Below are 22,631 nucleotides of genomic sequence, written 5' to 3'. Positions count from 1 at the left end.
ATTATTGCAATATTCTAAAATATATAATGATTGGAAAATACGAAATAGTCCCTCTTATGATAAATTTATTAGGCTCAGTTATGTATTTCTCCATACAGTCGTTCAATAACACTTGTGAAGCGAACCTTATAAGAACGAAATAGTTCTACACAACATTATGTCCTTTTTCTAGTTTGGAAATGTGCCAAATTGTAAAGTCATTATAACAGTTACATTTTCGTTAGATTCTAACCTCAGTTCCCGTCATTCAAATGTACATATTGTCCAAGTTCGATTGCACTAACGAAATAAACCCCCAAATGGTTCCTCAAATGACATTAATAAAGCCTTGCGTAACATATGTACATAAATGTATATGTTTCGCCATGATATTGAAGTCTTATTCGTTTCTCGTCTGAATAGTTGCCAAAAGTGCTTTGACATTTTGAATAGATATGGATCTCTACTGGTTTTTCCAATGACGTAATGTGCGTACATTGGATACAGGTGTTCTTATTCTTACCTTGAAAAGATTTTAGTGTATATATTATGGCAGTTATACCTTAGTGGCGACGGTATAGACTATATTAGTTGGCAGTCAGAAAGTAAACTATTAGGATATCAGCCTGAGTGTACATATTCAAGTGAAGGGCTTATGGTTTGAGCGATGGTGCTGCACGGTATGTATTACATAACCATTATCTTTGCTGCTGATGTTACCACACTAAACATTTGCGATAATTAATTCCACTATATTGTATTATAGTGTATTAGTGGAATACATGTATATGAAATGGTACAAGATACACTGTCTGAATCAACTGCTAATAATAAAGATACATTTATACTATATTACAGTTTTCTTCTTCATCGGCAAACGCTGAACTAAATCTATATTAGAAATGCGTATATTATTTCTTTGCCCTTGATTAAATCGGTCCGATATAATCTTTTGATTTTTAGAAAGAAATGACAGCCTAGGTAAAATGTTGCATATCGGCTTCGTATTTTCGTATACTTCAGTAATATTTTCAACAGTTACCTGGCAACATATTAATGTAAACATCCAACTGAGTTTCGTTTCTGATAATTTTTAAGTATTGTTATAAAACAAAAAATGTAAACCATATATATATATATATATATATATATATATATATATATATATATATATATATATATATGGCTGAACGCAATTGGGAAAACGTTATGCTCCATGAATTCCCCAGGTATGATGCCCTAATGAAACAAATTAATTGGAAAGTGAATAGGGATAACACGTTAATAACAAACCTCCACAATTACCTTTATGTTTTATTCTTATTTAAACAATATAAATTAAAATCATGCTATCTGTACATGACGTGAAAATGTGTAAGAAAGAAGAGGTATGCAAAACATTGTGTTTTAATAATGACGTAAGTTTGCATATTGGGACTAATGAGTATAATTTCTACTCATCCTAAATGTTCAAGCAGGCATATATAAAACAGCATAACAAATTTATCTTAACAAATATTATGTAAACTCTTCATCTGAAATAACCACATAGTTGTTGTCAAGTATATCCGTGAATAGTTGCAGAAAGGTTACGATACACGTTTAACAGTGATGGCAAATGTGATGGCTTGTATATACTGCGTAGCTGCTACAATGTTTGATTCCGTGCACTTGTACTTAGAAAAAAAAAAAAAAAAAAAAAAAAAAAAAAAAAAACACAAGTACTTAATAAACAAAACACCAATTGATACAATCCTGAAACTTCGATATGTACTTCAAAGATTAAATGCTGATACAGGCAGAGACAAAATAACGATAGAGATTTCATTAGGATAGAGAGGATACGGAAATTTGTTCCAGTTTTGACTTTTAAATCTCCTTCAAACGATAAATCAATATGCACAATTTATATTATTAGCAAAATATTTTAATACAATATATACCCGCAGTACATATTGTTACAAGGAATGAACAAAGGACAATAAACTGGTATAATCTGCGTTAGTTCTGGCGCTGAGACAAGAAAACTTCAATCGAATGGTTTCATTATTTGTCTTTCGATCTGCTCTGCTTAGCAATATACATAATGTACCGCTAAGAATACGAATCACATGTGATGGTGACAGCGCTTGCACATTGTTTAAATTTGTAACCTACTCTATTATCTGTTTCATTTTTTATTGTATGAAGGAGTCATATGAATAGATTTTATTTCTCTTGCTAGAAACCAACTACTATTTAAACGTCGATAAAGAATGGATTGGGATTTTTTCTCAACCAGAACTATTTGTATTGTTTGCTTTCGTCAAGGTAATATATTGTTTATTCAAATGATATAATGGATATTTATAACACTTAAGTTGTTATTTTGTATAAATCTGAGAAAGAAGGTTTTGCTGAAGCTTTTCGCAAAAAGCTGTTAAATCACACTCCCCCACCCCCAAGGTAACTGGTCAGTCTCTTAGTGCTTTAATAGGTGATGGTCTTGTCATATGGGTAATACAAGGAAATCACAGTCTCAGAGTTACGTGCTAAAGATTAATAACGGATTTCGATTTTCTTATATGGGCGCCAACCATGACATCAGTAGATGTAGCAACCGCTCATGAAACCTCCTATAACTGCAATGGGATGGTAATTCTCAGTGGAGAACCATCATTCGGTTCAAGCTACTTATTTCCATTGGGGTGGGGTGGGGTTGGCATAATTAAATATTACGTGCGGGGTTGATTAAATTTATGTATATGCTACTGCAGGACGTATATAATATTTTTTGACCAATTTGTGGTTATTCACGAATGAGAATTGATTTTAATTAGTGCTATTAGTTGTTAGAACGCAATATTGTTCCTTTGTTCCTTAAAATTGAAATTATCAAGCTGCTAAATTGTGTTCTGCAATTATATATATATATATATATATATATATATATATATATATATATATATATATATATGTTGCGATTTTCTTTAATTTGTTAGGAAGTACGTATTACGAGGAGAGCGAGACAAATGACACGAATAAGCATATCGGACATAAAGAAAAACAATAAGAAGACCAATGCACGATAAATTCATGAGATTATTTGGTCACATGGGGAAAAGAAACTAAGATTTTAATATTTAATCCACAGCTACCGATAACCCCCCTTTAGAGTTTCAGTACAATTATTTCTTGATATATATGTTACTGTTTTGTGATAATTGTACTACTTTGTGATAATTATACTGTGTTATTTATAGCTGGAGAGTGGGTTACATTTGATTTTGTTTACTAATATATTTATCAGTAGGAGCTAGGTTTGATCTGGCCAGTTATCGCAAGGAAACACGATCATAACAAACGTGTTGAGGACAGCCAGAATTATCTTTACATTGCATCCCTATATCTACATAGTTGTATTACCTATTGAAGTGGGGGGTTTGTAATACAAAATTAGCTGTATTTGCATATGTAGGTTTCCCATTCAGGTTCTTAACTATTACACGTACGTAGACAGGTATACATTATTTGATTATTTGCACTTGTACTTGATGGTAATACTGAAGAATCCGTTAAGAGTACACTGGAATGAGATTTCATCGCAACATGTTTATGCACTCCAAATATTAAAAATCACAGAGAGAGAGAGAGAGAGAGAGAGAGAGGTACAAAATATTTGGTAGAGATGATGCCCTAGTTTCTTTACTGACGATCTCCCTACCCGCCCCGCCCCCCCCCCCCCCCCATGGAGCGTAAGCTTACTAAATTACAATAGCGAAATTATTCTCATTCGTTGATACCAAGTAATAAGTACTTTATAATGTATGTATGTATGTATGTATGTATGGATGGATGGATGTATGTACACAGATCCATACACCTTCATGATAATATTGCCTTATAATTACCACTGAAAATAAGAATCGACTGCTGAAGTTTAGAGCTTTGGGCGAAAGTTAAAGTCGCATCAAAGTTGATAACAGGTGTGTCTGATATGGTCATTAATCTTCACGAACTGTTTATAATACATTATCTGTCAGTCTGCTTCTGTACAGTAATGCGCACTATAATTTGAGTACATTTTCTTGAGGATATTGTTGTTGTTATTATTATTGTTATTATTGGATTCGATACCCGTATGATGCTAAATGAAGAACATGTATAAGTAACAATTCTTTTGAAACTGTGTCAAGTACTCTGCATGAAACAGGATATAGTTATGTCGAAACAACATACATTAAATATGATAATGCATTAATATACTATTCTGAAAGAGGTGCCCTTGTCGTATGGAAGACAATCATTCATAGCAAATCATCCCGTACGAAATGAGTCTGTTCTTAGTATTTATTTTTAAATATGGAAAGAATGATATTATTCAATAATAGGTGTTTTATAAGACCATCATAATATTATATAAATATAAGGGTATTCTCAAAGACCGACCACGAAACTCCGTATGAACAGCGATGGACTCACAGTTTGTGCAAAGAGTAGTTATCATATTGTTTATATTAGCATCTAGTGACAAAAAGACCAAATGAATGATATTGAAACACCTGCATATATTGAGTTGTGTTTTGTACGATATGATTCGCATTGCTTTACCCACTCTTTTAAGTATATGAAACTTCATAATTGGATGCAGACAGTTGATACAAGTTGCAACAATTTTTTTCATTCATGTTATTGAATTTTGCTTGCACTGGACGCCTAAAGAAAACAACTATTATATAATTCTAGCAAAACTAATAATATATGTTACGCCAAAGATTTGTCATCATAGTCTCAAAGGCATATGTGTTGTCATTTCCGTTATTTGTTTTCAAGACATGACTTACAAAGATATATTATCGAGGACATTATTGCCTTCAAGTAAATGGCACTTCGATTGTTAACTATCTTTCGAATGCTTACAGTCAGAACTTTACTGATGTAAATCTGTGATATGGTTTCACGCCATGAGGTTGTTTGATGTTTAATTTCACATGCAATTAAATTGTATTGTATATATGTCACAAAAATCCCCATATTTTCTTCTGATGCATCTTTTACAGGTGAATAATACGTTCTTTCACAAGTGCAAAATACGTTTTTAGACCTTTACAAGTGAAAACCTGTTAGCTTTCCCATTGTGTATCGGGACCGCAGAACATATTTTCGAACATAATTTATTCTTAGGGCAAGAAAATATAAATGACTAGTAGCAAAAAACTAAAATTTCCTAGAATGTTGGTGGTGACGTTATCTATGAGGAATATACTAAAATTGTATTCTCGATTGACGTAATTAGCAGATTTTTTTATATGTCTGGAAGTATCTTTATGGTGAATTTTAAACAAGATATAAGATTGAAACTTACTGTTGCTATTCTTAGGTGATACATTTGCCATGGAATTTAAAAAGTAAGCAAAAACAAAAATGCATGCCCTGTAGAAAAAGGGAAAATACATGTAAAGATGTACAATTCTATTTCGATATCGTGGCTACTTGCGGGATGGAGAGGGAGGATGGGATGTTTTGTGTGATTACGTTTCAATAATATGATGAAATAATTAAGAAAAAAAATGCAGATACATTTTCATTCAGGTAAATATCTTTACAGCTGTCCGATAAGGCAGATAAATAATATATTCTTGGTTCCATATCTATTCCAAGCTACAAGTTTACATTGAATGGTAGCTTCAAAAACAATTATACATCAAATTTTATTAAACTACTACAAAAACGACAATATCAACATGTAAATGCAATAAATACAACAACAACTACTACTAGGACTACAGATCGCGACCAACTTCAAGAATAGTGAGTATACTAAGTCAATAACAACCACTAGCATTACAACTTTTATTACTACTACTACCTGTCAGTCGACATTCAGTGAAGGTATGGCCATTAAAGTTGATTAGTCATGCATTTATGTATTTACTATTGAAGAGTTTTGTAGAGACTGTTGTTGATTATTTGATGAAATTATTATCTGAATTGTTACCAGCATTCATGTATCATATTTCAGAATGTTGTAGGTATAATATTTGTCTACTACTCTTAGCGGTAGTAATTGGGGACAGGTTGATTTTATTCTTTTCATAAAATGTTCACTTTGATAGCCATGAATGCCTAGTGGTGTTTCTAGTAATACAGTGGTTCAGTCTTGGTAATTAATTTTAAGAATACCACAGAACTTCCCTGTGTCTTTCTGAAAGTACATATGAAAGAGACACAACTGATTTAAAAATAATGCTGTGTGTACTGTGTACAATATCGTTGGAAGTATTTTTGCTTTTCATACTGAATAGTGGATTTATTTATTTGCACTGCATTTACCTGTAACACTGCATTTCCCTGTCTGTTTACATTAGTTAAAGATCATATAGGAAGCATTTTATTGCATTAAATGATATCTAAACATCAGATGTTATTATATGTGTGAATTACTTTTAGAGTGGGGCATTTTTTGGCCTCACATTTTGTACCATAATTCTCGTTCAATTCGTGAAGCAGATGAAACAGTATTAAGTATTCCACTGGTTACTTATCGCGTCTCATTTCATAAAACGAAAAGAACAATGAATTTAAATATTCAGTTGCAGTCTTCCACGGTCTTTAGTTGTCATAGACGCGTTGTGGTAAATTTATATTCGTCGCTACTAGTGAATGTAATATCCTGTCAGATTACACTACAATGGGTTTAAGCTAATTATTTGATTCCTAGTGAGAATATAAAATCCGAGGGGTTACCACATATCGGGACCGGGTGTTTCGGGTGTTCCACCTGTTGAGAAAATTACTCGATTCCATCCCTTATTCTGCTAGCAGCAGGGGGGGGGGGGCGAATCCGACATTTTGTCCAATCGTTATTTTGCTTAATTAATACTTTCTGCACTCAGCGGATCCGGTGTCGTCAGCGCCCGGTAAAAAAAAACGACGACGGTCCATCCTACACGACGGTGACGTCATCTGGTTTAATACACTTTCTGCGCGTCGATCCCAGCGTCGTCAGCGTCCGGTAAACACAGCGACGACCGCGTCGATGTCATTTCCCCCCCCCCCCCCCCGCTGCTAAGAAGTTATTTACAATGAAAATTAGTTACAACTAACCGAATATTTGGTCAAGTCCGATACGATATCGTGTCCGAGGATCATGTAAATTTATCGTTACAAATCCATGTGGGGTTGACTGAGCATGACTAAAAAAGTTTCGAAAACCATTAAAGTCCATGTCACCGCCGCACCATGTCTGCCAAATATTTCGTAGCGTGTGTGTATCAACGCCGTTGAATACAGCAAGAATATTACAGTTGTCTCTGATTACTTTTGGAATCTGAGTGTATCGTTGAGTGACATATATCACGTCGGTGTTTTTATGCCTGCCTCTGGAAAATATCCTAGCTGGGTTTTTTGATTGTCTAACATAACATCATCGTACACGACTAGATTGTTAACGTCGCCATCAATATCATCAATACCTGGTGCATCATTGATATCTGTAATAAACTCAATAACATTTTTTTCAGCGATCGCTGATGCATTCTCGTTAAAATCTTTCAACACCTCGTAGCATCGTTGATCATCCACGCTAGGGGCGATTAAATACAACTTATCCCACTTCATCCATCTCATTATTAAATTGAGTAACAATTGCGTCTTGCCGGATCCAGATGGTCCGATGATAATCATCCGGATCGAGTTTGGTAACGCTGCAACATGCTTAACTGGTTCTCTTGTTTTAGTCGCCGAAAAATCAATTATATTCATATCTCTATACATAAATTATGGATCTATATTGTGTGAAGTGTAGAGTGCGTACTGGCACAAATGATATGACAACCGTTACAACAAGAAATAACAGATCGGCACTTACTGGTAAGTGTGTACAATGCGGTACAAAGAAATTTAGATTTATTTCTGCTAGACCCGGGGATGCTTTAAAAAAAGCGAGGAGGTGATATTGCAGCCAAGTTATCAAAACTCCCCGGAACACCGTGGGCAAAGTATCCAGGAGAAAAGCACCTCCCAGGATATAGCTACTGTGGCCCCGGAACACGATTAGATATCAGACTCGATGATCAAAATCAGCCCAAACCCGGTGAGTATCCAATAAACGCTATCGATAAGGCATGTCATGCTCATGATGTTGCTTACTACAAAAGTAGCGATCTGCAACAGCGTCATATCGCGGATGTAAAATTAATTCACGCGTTAAATGCTATTCCTGATAAATCATTCAAAGAAAAATTGGCTTCATGGTTGGTAAAATCGGCTATGAAAGGTAAATTAATGATTGGAAGCGGAGCTTCTCGCGCTGGTAATTGAAAACGCTAGCGTTTATAATAACAACATGGAATCCATCTATTATTCTCCGAGAGGATACTGGAAGGGGAAGGCCGCAATTGGTAAACTCGCAAGCGCTGCAAAGGTAACAAAAGCCGTTGCGGCTAATTGGTTATCCAAACAGGCTATATGGCAAATTTATCTACCACCGCCTAAACAAATCAACTTTTCGCGCTTTGATGTCAGCGTACCTAATGAAGTTCATCAGGCTGATATACTATTTCTGCCGCATGACAACGGTTACAAATACGCGCTAACCGTAGTTGATGTTGCGAGTCGATACAAACAAGCGGAGCCGTTAAAAACAAAGTCAGCAACTGAAGTAGCCGATGCGTTTGAGCGGATTTACCGAAGGGGTCCTCTGCGCTGGCCAAATATATTACAAGTTGATCCTGGCAATGAATTTCGCGGCGCTGTTTTATCAACGCTGAAACATCATAGCGTCGCGATACGACGAGGTCATACTGCGCTACATCGTGATCAGGCAATTGTTGAACGATTCAATCGGACTCTTGCTGAACGGTTATTTGGGTATCAATACGCGAAGGAATTCATCCAAGAAAAACGATCTCGTGAATGGGTCAAAAGGTTGCCAGGCGTAATTGCAGCGTTAAATAACGAGATTACCCGAGCAATCAACATGAAGCCCAGCGACGCGATTAAGAAAAAGTATATACCCGGAAGATCAAAAATAGATAGCGTTTCCAAGCCGATTCTCGGCGATGTCACTGTTAGATATCTGTATGAACCAGGAGAACTTGAAGGCGGTAAAAAAAGAGCTACTGATCCTATTTGGAGTGTTACCACACATAACATATCAACGATAACACGATCAACTGGTAGACCACCGATCTATAGACTGGATTCAACTGCCCCACAGCGGGGGTTTACACGCGAGCAACTACAAGTGATACCTGACGATACTCAATTGCCCCCGCGTGGTCTTAACTAGCGCCGTTGCGTCTATTGCACTCAAGACAGGTCAACCTCACATTGTTTTTGACATGACCGAGACTGTTATCGATCCTGTCCACGGTAAATTGGCGAGCGTCTTTATCCGAACAACGCCAGCGCATTACACAATTGCAACTCGCGCAGTGATTATTCTGTTGTTGTCGTAACGCAATTATTAATTCGGCATCAATATCAAAACGCCGCTGTTTTTTTTTATCCTGTTGGCGGTAACCCGAGAGTTTTCTATCAATGACGCTAGCATCAATAATGTCATCGTTGTCACTGGCTTCGTCAATAACAATTCTTCGAAGCTGATTCATTCTCCGTACTCTGGACACTGCAAGATAGACTAGATTTGACCATTCGATGCGATTATCAACCATCCAAACAATTGTGTCCGTGATGGTTAATCCCTGCGAGGAATGTATTGTCGTTGCGTATCCTAGCGTCCACGGGGATTTTTCAGCACGTAGCGCGTCCTCGACGACGCTGATATCAACGAGCACAATATCATTCAGCACGAGAATTTGTTTTTTTGTCCCTGACGCTGTCGGGCCCGGGATTTCAACTTCAATGTTCTGCCGCCGTGTGTCCGCGGGTCTATAACATAACGGCACTGGACGCGTTGGAAACTTTTCCTTATGCAACGTAAACAACTTCCGCTGAAGTGTGTCTCTGACTATCTTTCTACTCGCTACAATCAAATCGTTTGGTCTCCATGTTTCCCAGAATTCATTTAACGGCGTTTCCGGAATCACCTCGCGGATTATTTCACATTGAACTCTATCCGGCTGTAATTTGATTAATTTTTTAACCTCGCGCAGTTGTTCATCAAGTGCTCGGTAATCAGTATCGGTTTCTTCATAATAGTCCACAAAACCCTTTAACCAATCATGTGGACCCTCGCCGACAAATGGTGGTGGTTGGCCATGATCTCCGCACATGATTACCGCTGTATTCGCGCGCAGCAACCACTCAAGAAACATTTGTAAAGTATCTAACGAAACAGTACATATCTCATCCCAGATGATAACCTCAGGAATAAATTTTTCCCCCATTCGATCAGGAGTCCACTCACCGCCGCTGTATCGAAAAAAGCTGTGATAAGTAACGGCGTCAACATTTCGTTGTTTTATCTCTCGCGCTAGTCTATGGGTCGGTGTAAGCTCGATTATACTTGCCCGCGTTCGAAATAATTCAATTGCCTGAGTCGTCTTTCCTGACCCGCCACAGCCGCTCAAATAAACTGTTTTATATCTACAAATTGGATCAGAACACGGTGGTGCATTAGACCATTCTGATAGATTATCACCGCGTAAGTAATTATTTTCAACGGTGACATCTGCTGACGGGGAATAATCGCGTCGTATTTCATTTTTAATTCTCCATATACCCCAACTCTCGTCCGGACTAGTAAACTCGGCTATGTTTCCCTTGTACTTTACGTCTGTGTAAAATGAATCAATCGCGACTCTAACCGCGGTGTCGGGAAATCTATTTATCATCGAGAATAAATTGATAGCGGCGTAACCCAGCATAGACGCCCTCAAATGTGGATATGCCGGGCTGTCTCCATCGCTGTAGGTAACAACTGTACCCAACTTTGTTCCATTGGACAAGAAAGCTGTTTTGCAGTTCACGTATCTATTTTTTGCCACTGCGTCCTTGATTACGAAATCATATTCTGCGTCATCTATAATCAGCCGTGAGCAATATCGTTTGTAGTCGCAGTTTTTTCCACCTTGTGTGAACTTACCAATTATTCTTCTACCGAGATCTTTTGCCTCGCGGTTTCGTTGGTTGAATATCTTTTTGGACCATTCGATGATATATTCCTCGTCGGCATCAATGTGTTTTCTGGATTCGTCAATTATGCTATCTAGACGCTCTGGTTCTGGTAACCAGACTTCAGTCTGCGCCCGGTATGATATTATTGCGTCGCTGACAATCAACGATACAAGCATGCTACAATCAATCATATACCGTAGCAGCGCTATTGGCAGCCACTTCTTTTCAGCCATGTGTCTACCGATCCAAATATAACAACAGCGATGAAGTCCTGCCGCGAATTCAAATGATACTATGCGAGCGAATCCGGTTAAATCAAAATCAGGCAGTGGTCCATTAATAGCAACACGAGTCATTTCATGTCTGGGGTGTCCAAATCGTTTAAAGTACTCAGCGGCGGATCCATACCCGAGAAAACTCGCTGGATAACAGGCAACCATATCAACGGAAATCATAGCGTCGCGGTTGTATTCAGTGTTCCATAGTCCACCGTGATAGTATTCCAAACAACTGGATTGTACATCTGGTAGAAATTCCTTGCGCGTTGGTCTCCACGCATTTTTCCTTGCTGCAACATGAGCCGCAACCGATGGAATCGTAAAACAATTTGTTAGCAGTTGTTCATCATGCTCTTCAAATTCCATGGCGGTTTTTTTCATCTTGTTGTGAAACGCTTCAGTGCGATATAATTCACCGTTTGGTCTTACAAACTGATCAAAGGTATCCATGTCGTTTTCAGCGCTGCGAAGTAACCACACTGACACAGGGTCGTTTTTACACAAACAAGCAATAGCATCAAATAGTTTCCTCTCTGCGAGAAAACCATCCTCTCCCAGGAATTCCCCCGGGATATACTTTACTGTTCTATCCCTGGAAATATTGTGACCGCGGGCGTCCACGCGTGTTCGTTATGATCAATAATTTTGATTGGGGCTCCATTTGATTTATACTTTGATTCATATAATACTTCACCGGTTATTGTTGTAACGGTTATTGGAAATCTCAGCGACGTTTCTAATCTCGCTATGTCGCTGATGGTTGCTCCTCGCTCGCGCACTGTCTCCTCCCATTGGTTTATTTTACTACGTCGTAAATCGGTCAGTTTATTTCCTCGACACGCATTTGCAAAATGCTCTATTACTCGTTCTGCTACACAATTTATCCCCGTTGACTGTTTCATCGGCGCTAGTTTTCCGATATCAGGTTTCTTATTTAACGGGTATATTCCATAGACAACTGCTGTTTCAGGATACGCTCGTTCATAGTATGGTCTGTCAACTCCGGTTAACAGCCCTGGCTTGGAGTCGCGGCTAACAATAACTGTTTTCTTGTCGCTGAGAACCGGTTCAAATTTATCACGTATGATCCAATTACCTGATTCCACCCGGACAATGAATTTTACTCTGAAGAAATACTTTTTACCGTCAAGTTGTGATATTATCGTTGCTGCGCGGTTGTCGTTCATGGTAGCATCAACAACACCATCAATTCGAAATGTTGACCAACTATGAGATGCACCATCACGCTTGAATTCATTGATACAGTCGCGTATTTTATTCAACAGGGTTCTATCGTTTACTAACGCTTTTGGTGCGTCCTTGAGGACTCTATCGAGATTAAACTTAATATTTTTCCAGGGCTTAATTGCTGCTAATCTCTCGAACTCCTCCATATAATTAAAACAAGTATTTAAATGAAATAATATAGTATAATGAATCACTGCAAATGGTTGATGATTGGGTCGACAACCCCGTGCAATAAATCATGTAGAGGTGAATTCTGCGGGTATCATTTACAAAGCGTTCGTAATGGTTCTCTTGGCCCCCTACCGTGCTTGGTTTGCCACGTTGGTGTAAGAGGAAAATCACAATTATGTATCAATTGTGGCGGAAAGCGATACAGAGAGTTAAAACGTTATTACGACAAGCGAATAAAAAACGCCGTCATTGACCCCACCGCTGACTCAGTCAAGGACAAAATCATTAAAACTCCTCAGGACTACATTGAAAGGTTTATAATTAAACCAAATAATGAATTAGACAAGTAGTATTATTATACAAATGAACCAAGAATTTCAGCCGCATCCTGTGCTCGTTAATTACGAGGCATCTTGCGACGGCGTTGTTAGAAATTGTAGACTGAAGAAGCCGGTTGGTACCGTAAATAATCAGGGGTATTTGATGTTTAGTGCCGGAAAGAAGAAGTATCTTGTTCACAGGGTGGTATATGAAGCGTTTAACGGACCAATCGAGGACGGTCTTGTTATTGATCACATTGATTCTGATTGTCTAAATAATTCTGTTATAAACCTACAAGCTATCTCTCAGAGTGAAAATAGTAAAAAAGGCGGAACTGGTAAACACGCAAAAAAAGCAAGGGGTGTCAAATCGTTTGATACAATAACGCACGAAGAAAAAATATTTCACTATATGAATGCGGCTGGTAGGTACTTCGATATTTGTAGTAAATCAGTTCGATTTGTTGCAGAGAATATAACTAAAACAGCGATCTCAAAAAAGACGGGTCACAGAATTCGATTTTCGTATATAAATAAATCCTTGTCACCGTGACGAAGTCGCCATGACGAAATACTTCATACTAGATAACACACCTCGGGATTGATACGCAGGGTTCATTTTGTAAAATAATTTTTTTTTTATTTAGAAATAAGATGTTTTATAAGAATATGAATATCGAAGACATCAATAATATATTAACCGAGATTTTAAAATTAAAAAATCAAGGAATTGTATTATCTGATAAGCTTGATAACCAAAAAATATTGTCCGATTATGAAATTATTAATGAGCAATCAAAGAAAGGTCGATATACCTTGCCACGCGAGTATTCTTTTATAAAGCTATTACAATATACGATCAATGAAAACCTGTATGGCAATGACGTAAATGCATTTATTGGACTATTTACTGCCGTTGAGACAGTACGAAAAAAACTCGGATAGGCTTTTGAACGACGTCGAGAAATCTCTAATAAAATTAAAAACATTAGAAGGATTATAGACGAAAACTCCGTGGAGCCTGGCATGTAGCGTACGGACGTTGTATACATTTCCCCCCCCCCCCATAGGTCGTGGTAACGGCTGCCACAGGGAAATTAGAAACTACGGAGCAATTTATAATAAATGGTAGGCGAATCACTTACTACTCGGCTAGCCAGAGAGCGGCTAGTAGCGCTTAAAAAGTTCATACCGTTACGAGACAGGGTCCGAAAACAACTTCAAACGCGGCAACAACTACAAACTGATTTTGCTGTTGGAAGTGAACAACTCTTTGCTCCGGTAACTAAAGCGACCAAAGATGTTACGGCGGCAACTGTGCCCGTCATCGGTGCGCTTGAAAAGATAGCGGCTCAGACCGAACAAACAAAAAAGTCTTTAGAAACACTTCCCGTGGATATAGTAACCACCTCACGGCAACAACAACGAAAAGAACGAGTATTAAAAGAACTACAACAGCGCCAACCACGACCTATTGCACCGCCCCCCGATCCACAAGAACCTTATGTTACAATCGCCGACGAAGAAGAACTAGGCGCCACCGCAAGAGAACCAGAAGAAGAAATACCGGAAGAAATACCGGAAGAAATAGAGATAAAGGAGAATATACCCCGTAATGTACTTAAAAAGAGCACAATAGACACAATTAGAAATCTCGGCTACGAAGAATTAGTCAATTTTACTGTTACAAATTTTGCTAAGGGCACACGAGATGAGCATATCAATAGCAGCTACGAGAAAAATATAAGGTCGTTAAAGGACTGGACAAGAATAGTGTATTTGGCAAGTAAACATAAAAATGTATTACCATTGCGTGATAATAATTATATAATATTCCACAATAAAGTAAAAAATGAAGGACCAAAGCACGGAAAAGGATACTCTGTTGGTAAAGACGTTACTTGTCCTGGTAGTGTTCTCAGTGATATATCACGGCTGGAAGTACTAATCGGAGGAAAACGAGCCGGAAATAACTCTCCGGAAATAATCAATGAGGCCGCTGATATTTGCAGGCGGTTATTTGCCGGTGGTATCATGGACATTAATGTATATCGAACGCTCATAGACGAACTCGTGGACCACGGTCATTACAGCGATTGATCAATCACTGGTGATCAATCACTAATTGGAAAACACTGGTGTTTTTTTATAATAAAGATGATTATACACTACAACCATGATAAACCAGTCAGCGTCTACGTGGTAAACTCGCGATTGCCCGTATACCGCGAGTGGTACGGAGACGGTCTCGGTAGCACCATTGCGGGGTTATTTACAAGAATGGCTCCAAAAGTGGCGCCGTTAGCCAAACAATTAGGAATGAAGGCCATTGATGTTATTCGTGATAAGGGAATTAGTGCTATTGGAGATGTTGCCGGAAGGGCGTTTTCTGCAGCACGAGATAAACTAATGTCGTTGGTGAGAAAAAGAAAACAGAAACCACCGGTGATGCCATCAACGACAGTGATGCCTGCAAATGTCAGTAAAGTAATAAATAACGCCGTGGAAGAAAAACTAGAGTCGTTGGCGGCTCTGGCAAAGCCATCCACCGATGCAACAACCAAGGCGCTCATGAACGCGATAGCGGGAAGTGGCTTAAAGAACTTACGACGAAAACGACGTTGATGAATTAAACATCAACATGATAAATAATAAAATGTTTGCGCAAACCGCTGATCCCGCGTTTGATATGGACGCCCCAGTGCGCAGGGATGATTCTGTCCGTGATTATCAATTTTATTCCTATCAACCACCACAAGCCAACCTACGATCGCGAATTGAACTTCAAGTCCAAGATACCAGTAAATACTTTTTGCCGTGTGAAGCGTTTATCGAAATTGAGGGAGAACTTGTAACAAATGTTGCCGATAATGCACCATACGCAAATGACGGCCGTGTTCGAGTTGGTTTTGTCAACAACGGTATCATGGCGTTATTTGAGAGTGCCAGATATCTTATTGACGGACGAGAAATTGAATCAATAGAAAACGATGTTGATGTTGCAACAACGATAATCGGGCTAGCAAGATACTCAGATGATTATACAAGATCGGCGGGCCCATCTATGATGTTCGCAAAGGACACCACTAATAACGCTGATCATATTCAGTACATTAACGTGCTGACGGGGGGAGATACCGCAGTTAACCAGGTTGAAGCAGCCAACCCAGACCGCAGGGCAAGACCAAGCGATGAATTTACTATTATAAAAAGTACTAACGATAATTTTAATCTAGGGTTTGCAACACGATTAGGGATGTTGCAAGGACAACGCCGACAGTTTTCATGCGCGATTCCACTCCATCACATATTCGGATTTTGTAGAAATGTCAGAAAAGTTATCTATGGGGCTAAGCATACAATTGCGCTATCGCGAAGGGGCGATGATAACAATGCAATATGGCGTGCTGCTGGTGTCGCTGCCGGTAAAGTCGTTTTAACTAAAATAGCATTGTGGATGCCGGTGTTAACTCCATCAGTTACCACGGAAGCACGATTGTTATCATTTATGGAACAGGGGGGAAAATCGTTGTTAAGTTGGCTAGCGGTAACAACTGATGCTAAAGAGGATAATGTAGCCGATACATTTACATGGCACCTAGCATCAAAACAAGGCGTTTCAGCCCCGCGTAATATATTTGTTGCGTTACAGAATAGGGATCGATTGAATAATCAAGAACACAGTCATATGATATTTGATCGATTAGGAGTCAGGGAGGTTTCGCTGAGAATAAACGGACAACAGGAACCATCAGAGGATATACAGCTTAATTACGACAACAACCATGTCGCACGTGTGTACCATCGATTGCTGTCATTTATGGCGCGTGATCAAAACGTCGACACCGGTTTGCAAATATCACAACTTGATTTTAAAATCCTGTATCCGATTTATTACTTTTCGTTGGAACATCTTGATTTAACGAGACAGTCCGTCGTTGATATACACTTCCGAGCTCGTATAGCCCCGGGTGGTGTTAATTATAGAGCGGTTGCTGTCATTCTCAGCGATAAATCAATGCTGTTGGAAGGTGTTGGTGGACGAATGAGAATCGTTGATGCACCAGTGGAAAACATGTAATTGAAAACATAAACGCGTTTACAATAAAAATGTCGTATAGTGTTGTCGGTGTAGAGTTGACCGATGGTCAAGTCAAGAAATTACGATCAAAGTCGGCTAAACAATGTGGAACCACAATAACGCTGAAGCCGTCACAGATGGCAGGTGGTAATCATAAGATATCGTTGACGGCGCGTCAAATAAAACATTTCAATGATGCGATGAAGAATAAAAAGGGTGTTCAAATAGATTTTTCGGCGGCAGCGATTAAAAACATGGAAAGGACCGGTGGGATATTTCCGCTGTTAGCTGCGATTCCAGCGTTGATTGCCGCGGCGGCCCCAGCAGTGGCGAAGGCGGCGGCGTTAGGAGCCGTTGGTACCGCGGCGGGAATGGCATTGAAGAAGGCAACCGGGAAAGGCTATAAAAAAAACGACCCGTAGCCGGAAAGGGTCTAAGACTACCGGGAACCCCGTATTCATGGTACTCGGGGAAGGGTCTAAGACTACCGGGAACCGTTTAATGACTCCTATGTCTAATTTTGATTTAATAGATGCCGCAAACGCGTTAGCGATAAAAAACTTCAGAGGTGTTTTTATGAGGGATCAATTACCGACAAAACCAAGGAATATTGAAACCGGTATAATTAACCTCGATAAATCCTCCGGAGCGAGGACTCATTGGGTTGCATACGTAATTGATCCGCGTGCGATCGTCTATTTTGATTCATACGGGTTAGTCCCGCCAAACGAGTTCATGCGGTATATCCGGGCGTGTTCAGCCCCGGTTTTTTATTCCACGCTGCCAACACAACAATTAAGTGACCCACCGATATGCGGCCGTGAGGTATTGAACGTACTCGTGGCGATTTCATCATCGCGGAAACCACCTCATGTGGTTGTAAACGAATACACTAGTGGGATCGTAGAGGCCCGGCGGGTTAATTAAAAACTGTATTTTTTTACAATAATAATGATTGATATCTGGGGACGACCGGTTTCGGCGCTGAAAGAATCCACGGAAACGCTCGCCACCGATGACATAAAAAAACTAATCGAGGATGAAATCGCTGATACGTTAAATCTAACCAGTGTTGACCCGGGCGAAATAGTTGTATTTCAAGACCGCCAGGGTAAATTGAAATCCAGTAATGTGTCGCTGAATGACGTTTTAATACGACAGCGTGATGCCGCCGAGAACACTATCGTGTTGTATACCGATGACGGACGACTTAAATCAGGTGAATCCATCTTGACGATAAATGGAAAAATAAGTACACTTGGCGACAATTATATAACCATGTCGAATTCGTTAAAAAATTTATATGATAGATTTAACGCGCAAGCAAATCAGTTCGAGGGGATACAAAAGTCTGTCACCGATATACAACTCACTACTGCTAGTTTTTTTTGAACCCCGACGGTAACCGAACCGAATCTTGTAGGGATAAAAAGTACTATTTCGGAGTTTACAACGCTGTCGGGCCAATTTTACACGTTACGAAAAAATTTTAACAGGGCTGATAACACCATTGATAAATTCTTTGGTAAAAAAAATACCAAACCGGATGAAATTACAATAACTATAAATGATATCACTGCGTATGGACAGGAAATAGAAACAATCAAAAATGATGTTGAAGCGAACAAAAGGAGTGTAGACGCGCATAAACGGGAAATAGAAATAATCAAAACTGATGTTGAAGCGAACAAAAGGGGTGTAGACGCGACACAGGAAATAAAAACAATCAAAACTAATGTTGCAGCGAACAAAAGGGGTATAGACGCGCATACACAGGAAATAGGAACAATCAAAATTAACGTTGAATCGATCAAAGGGAATGTATACACATATGGACAGGAAACAAAAAAAATCAAAACTGATGTTGAAACGATCAAAGCGGGGTTATACGTGCATATACAGGAAATAGGAACAATCAAAACTGATGTTGCAGCGATTAAAGACAGACTACCGGAGGTGACAAAAATAAAAATCCCTCATGAAAACACCATCAACTCGGTATACACAATTCGGCATGGATCATTTATCTGGACTCCTACACAGGATATAATAAATATCACCACAACTGTTAAGGGCATTTATCGATTGACACTGGTTTCAATGATGCAGTTTAATATATTATCGTCGAGTTCATCCGGGTTTAACAATACAATATCAACAATTATAGACAAGGACGCAAATGAACCGTTTACAATTGAAGCCGTTGATAGAACTTTAACCAGGGCAAACATTACATGGTATGTGGAATTTGTAGCGGATCTAAGTAATTAAAAACACTAGCTCTTTTAAAATAAAAATGACCACCACATCAATATCGATTCAATACCGTAAAAGAATTCTCCGCGAATTTGAAAACGCTTTCCGAACAATACCGTGTAAAAATAAAAAAATACCGCCGAAAAATAACCACCATCGACGCGGTCGTGTACTCGGTGTCAGGTATAGTAGCCGGTACCGGTGTTATTTTATCCACGGTGACCATGATGGCCCCGATCGCTGTTCCAATCGCTATCTCCGCGGCGACAACAATTGCTAGAGTCGCCAACGCAATCACTAGAAAGATATCATCGTGTTCTCAGAAAAAACTCAACGAGTATACAGTAAAACATCAAATAGTATCCGACGCGTACTCGAAATTATCCGGGTTGATCTCGTTGGCGATAGATAATTCGTTTATATCCGATGTTGAATTCTCCACGATGGTCCAGTTGTATGACTCCGCGATGTCAAAAATCGAGGATTTTCAACTGGAAGCTGGAAACCACGTCGCTGAAACCACTTCAATGGGCTTAAAACATTCTCCTGAAAACAAGCAGGTTGTTAATATTCGGTGTTGAAATTAAACACTAGAAACGACAAATAATAATAATGTCGCTGAACCCCGAAGGGTTTCAATTACTTCAACGGATCGCGGAGAACACCACTCCGGTACAAACAAATATGATATCGATAACATCAACGAAGCCAGAATTCAGTGTAAACTTCCCTTCTCCGATTCCAGTGAAGGAAATAGCGCTGGCAAAATTGCGAGTATATCACAGTTGGCCTAATATCCGAGCGGAAGCATTTAACGGACAACAACCTAATAACTCGCTGGTTTTTGCATGGACAAATAAACCCGATGGGACCCCAGACTGGAAGGAGGTTACAATACCAACTGGGTCATACCAAGTAGAACAAATCAATAAAGAATTTCAACGCAGGATAAAATCGATCACAGGAAAAGAATCAAAAATCGCTCTTACGGTTCATGAACCGACGTTATCGTCGACGATTGAAATAAGCACACCGGGGTATATAGTTGATATTTATAACAGTTCAATAAGAACCATACTAGGTTGGCCTGAGAATCCACCTCATGAAATCCCCGCGGATTTGCACACGAATGCGCAATCGTATCATGAAATTAATCCCAGTTATCGAGATAATTTGTCTATTATGAAAAACACGTTATTACCCAGTTGGTTTATATTTCAAGACAGGAATGCCATGCAGTGTTATTTTCGGTATAAGGAAACTCCTGAATCGCTCGTCATATTAGCAGTTAATTTAAATGATATCGATAGTTTTTTTATCGAGATTAATCGTAATTACCGACTGCAACTAGAACAACTACGGAAAACAAAAGAACAAAAACAAGTTGAGGTGTTAAATCAACTTATATCAGACATGGAATATATCAATGAACGATTCGTCAAAATGATATCCGATAGCAGAGATGATAATAAACAAAAATTCCTAACCGAGTATAATATCACAGAAGCCGATTTACCCGATTTCAAGTTTCCAGGATACAACGCGCCAGAACTAAGAAAGTCTCTTAATGATTTTTTCAGTCCATCAACTATCCTCAAACACGATAACGGAGATGGTGGTAGGCATATTGCTCCATACAACGTAAATATCGCATCGGTGATAGCAATCAATCTAGTGTGTGATGTTATCGAAGGGAGTTACCAGGTAGATACCAAGCAATCAAATCAAGCTCAACAGGGGTATATCCTTTATTCATTTTCACCAACAGCCCCTCCCGGATTCTTAATCGTTGAGAGCCCAATTAATCCGGTCTATATGCGATGCCATAATCGGTTTTTAACGAGAATTAATTTCAGACTTACCGATCAGTCAAATAACCTAATTGATCTACAAGAGGAGGAGTTAGTAATCACTCTGTTTGTAAGATCATTGTAAATAACTTCTTAGCAGCGGGGGGGGGGGGATGACATCGACGCGGTCGTCGCTGTGTTTACCGGACGCTGACGACGCTGGGATCGACGCGCAGAAAGTGTATTAAACCAGATGACGTCACCGTCGTGTAGGATGGACCGTCGTCGTATTTTTTTTACCGGGCGCTGACGACACCGGATCCGCTGAGTGCAGAAAGTATTAATTAAGCAAAATAACGATTGGACAAAATGTCGGATTCGCCCCCCTGCTGCTCTGCTTGTGTTGTTTAAAATGTTAAGCAGACGATTTATTGATAGTGTACTTGACACGACTTTCTAAATTAAAAGAACAAAAACAGGGATCGGATCTAGATATTGTTTAATGGGGTTTTGTCACTTATTTAAATGTTTACATATAAGGGAAAGGAAAAAAATAATATGTTTGCCATGAATAAACTACTTCTTTCAACTATCAAACTTTACGGTTCGACAATGTGAACTTCTCGAGTACATTTTTACATACGGGTCATTTAGATGTGTCGTATGATGACAGCGGTGGCGCTGTAATAGGCGTGATATGTAATTGGATGCAGTGCCATATATGATTTATAAATTGATTTTAAATATTAAAAAAATTGACGTGCAAATCATAAAGCACACGCATCGTTGATTGACTTTTATATCAATTGTGCCATACATTTCATTAGATGTAAGTACTCATATAAGTGACTAATAGTAATACATTTAGTAATACACGTACAAACCTCTGAAAATTTTCATGCAACGCCATCATGATCACTGACCTGCAGCTCTATTGCTCTATTACATGTTACGTATATTTAATTTGTATTATTTGTTGGATTTTCAGGATGAATATATGAAATGTAAATTGTACTTCACCTTAGTCCATTATCAAGTTCTTGGTGTTTATCACTAGGGACATATTATTTTGAGAAAAAATACAACAAAAATAAATCATAATACATGCCTGATATTTCTCTTTGCGTATAAATTAAATATTATGATCATGATCAATGGAGATAAACATGTTTAACTTCGTCTGTATTTAGGATATTGGCTTTTCATTTGGAAGTTCCTAAACTTGTTGACAGCCTTCAGTGTTTAAGAAAGCATCTGACCTACATCCTGGCTCTAATATTGTGTCTTAACTTTTTATATCAATGTTGTTTACTTGGAAACTTGAGAATACAGGCAAATCAACATTGTAGGGTCTTTTTTGAATACCACTACAATTTGATGTGATGTGATGTAATTTGGATTTTTAACGCACCTTTAAAAAAAAAATTTCAGTCATATCGCTACGATG

The 22,631-nt window shown here is 38.7% G+C and overlaps 1 protein-coding gene across 1 annotated transcript in view; it reads left to right on the top strand.

The window, feature by feature from the left end:
• The first annotated feature begins 509 nt into the window (after positions 1 to 509).
• LOC149793239 (uncharacterized) overlaps positions 510 to 22,631 on the top strand; it is a 69,418-nt gene continuing 47,296 nt past the window's right edge. The window contains exon 1 of the mRNA XM_089968970.1: positions 510 to 659. Coding sequence (XP_089825096.1) covers positions 647 to 659 — 13 coding nt within the window. The 5' untranslated portion in view covers positions 510 to 646. The remainder of the gene's footprint in view (positions 660 to 22,631) is intronic.

The sequence above is a fragment of the Sinohyriopsis cumingii genome, chromosome 8 (genome assembly GCF_028554795.1).
Source record: "Sinohyriopsis cumingii isolate HCF-2022 chromosome 8, ASM2855479v2, whole genome shotgun sequence".
NCBI lineage: Eukaryota > Metazoa > Mollusca > Bivalvia > Unionida > Unionidae > Sinohyriopsis > Sinohyriopsis cumingii.
This window is presented reverse-complemented; position numbering and strand designations above follow the sequence as displayed.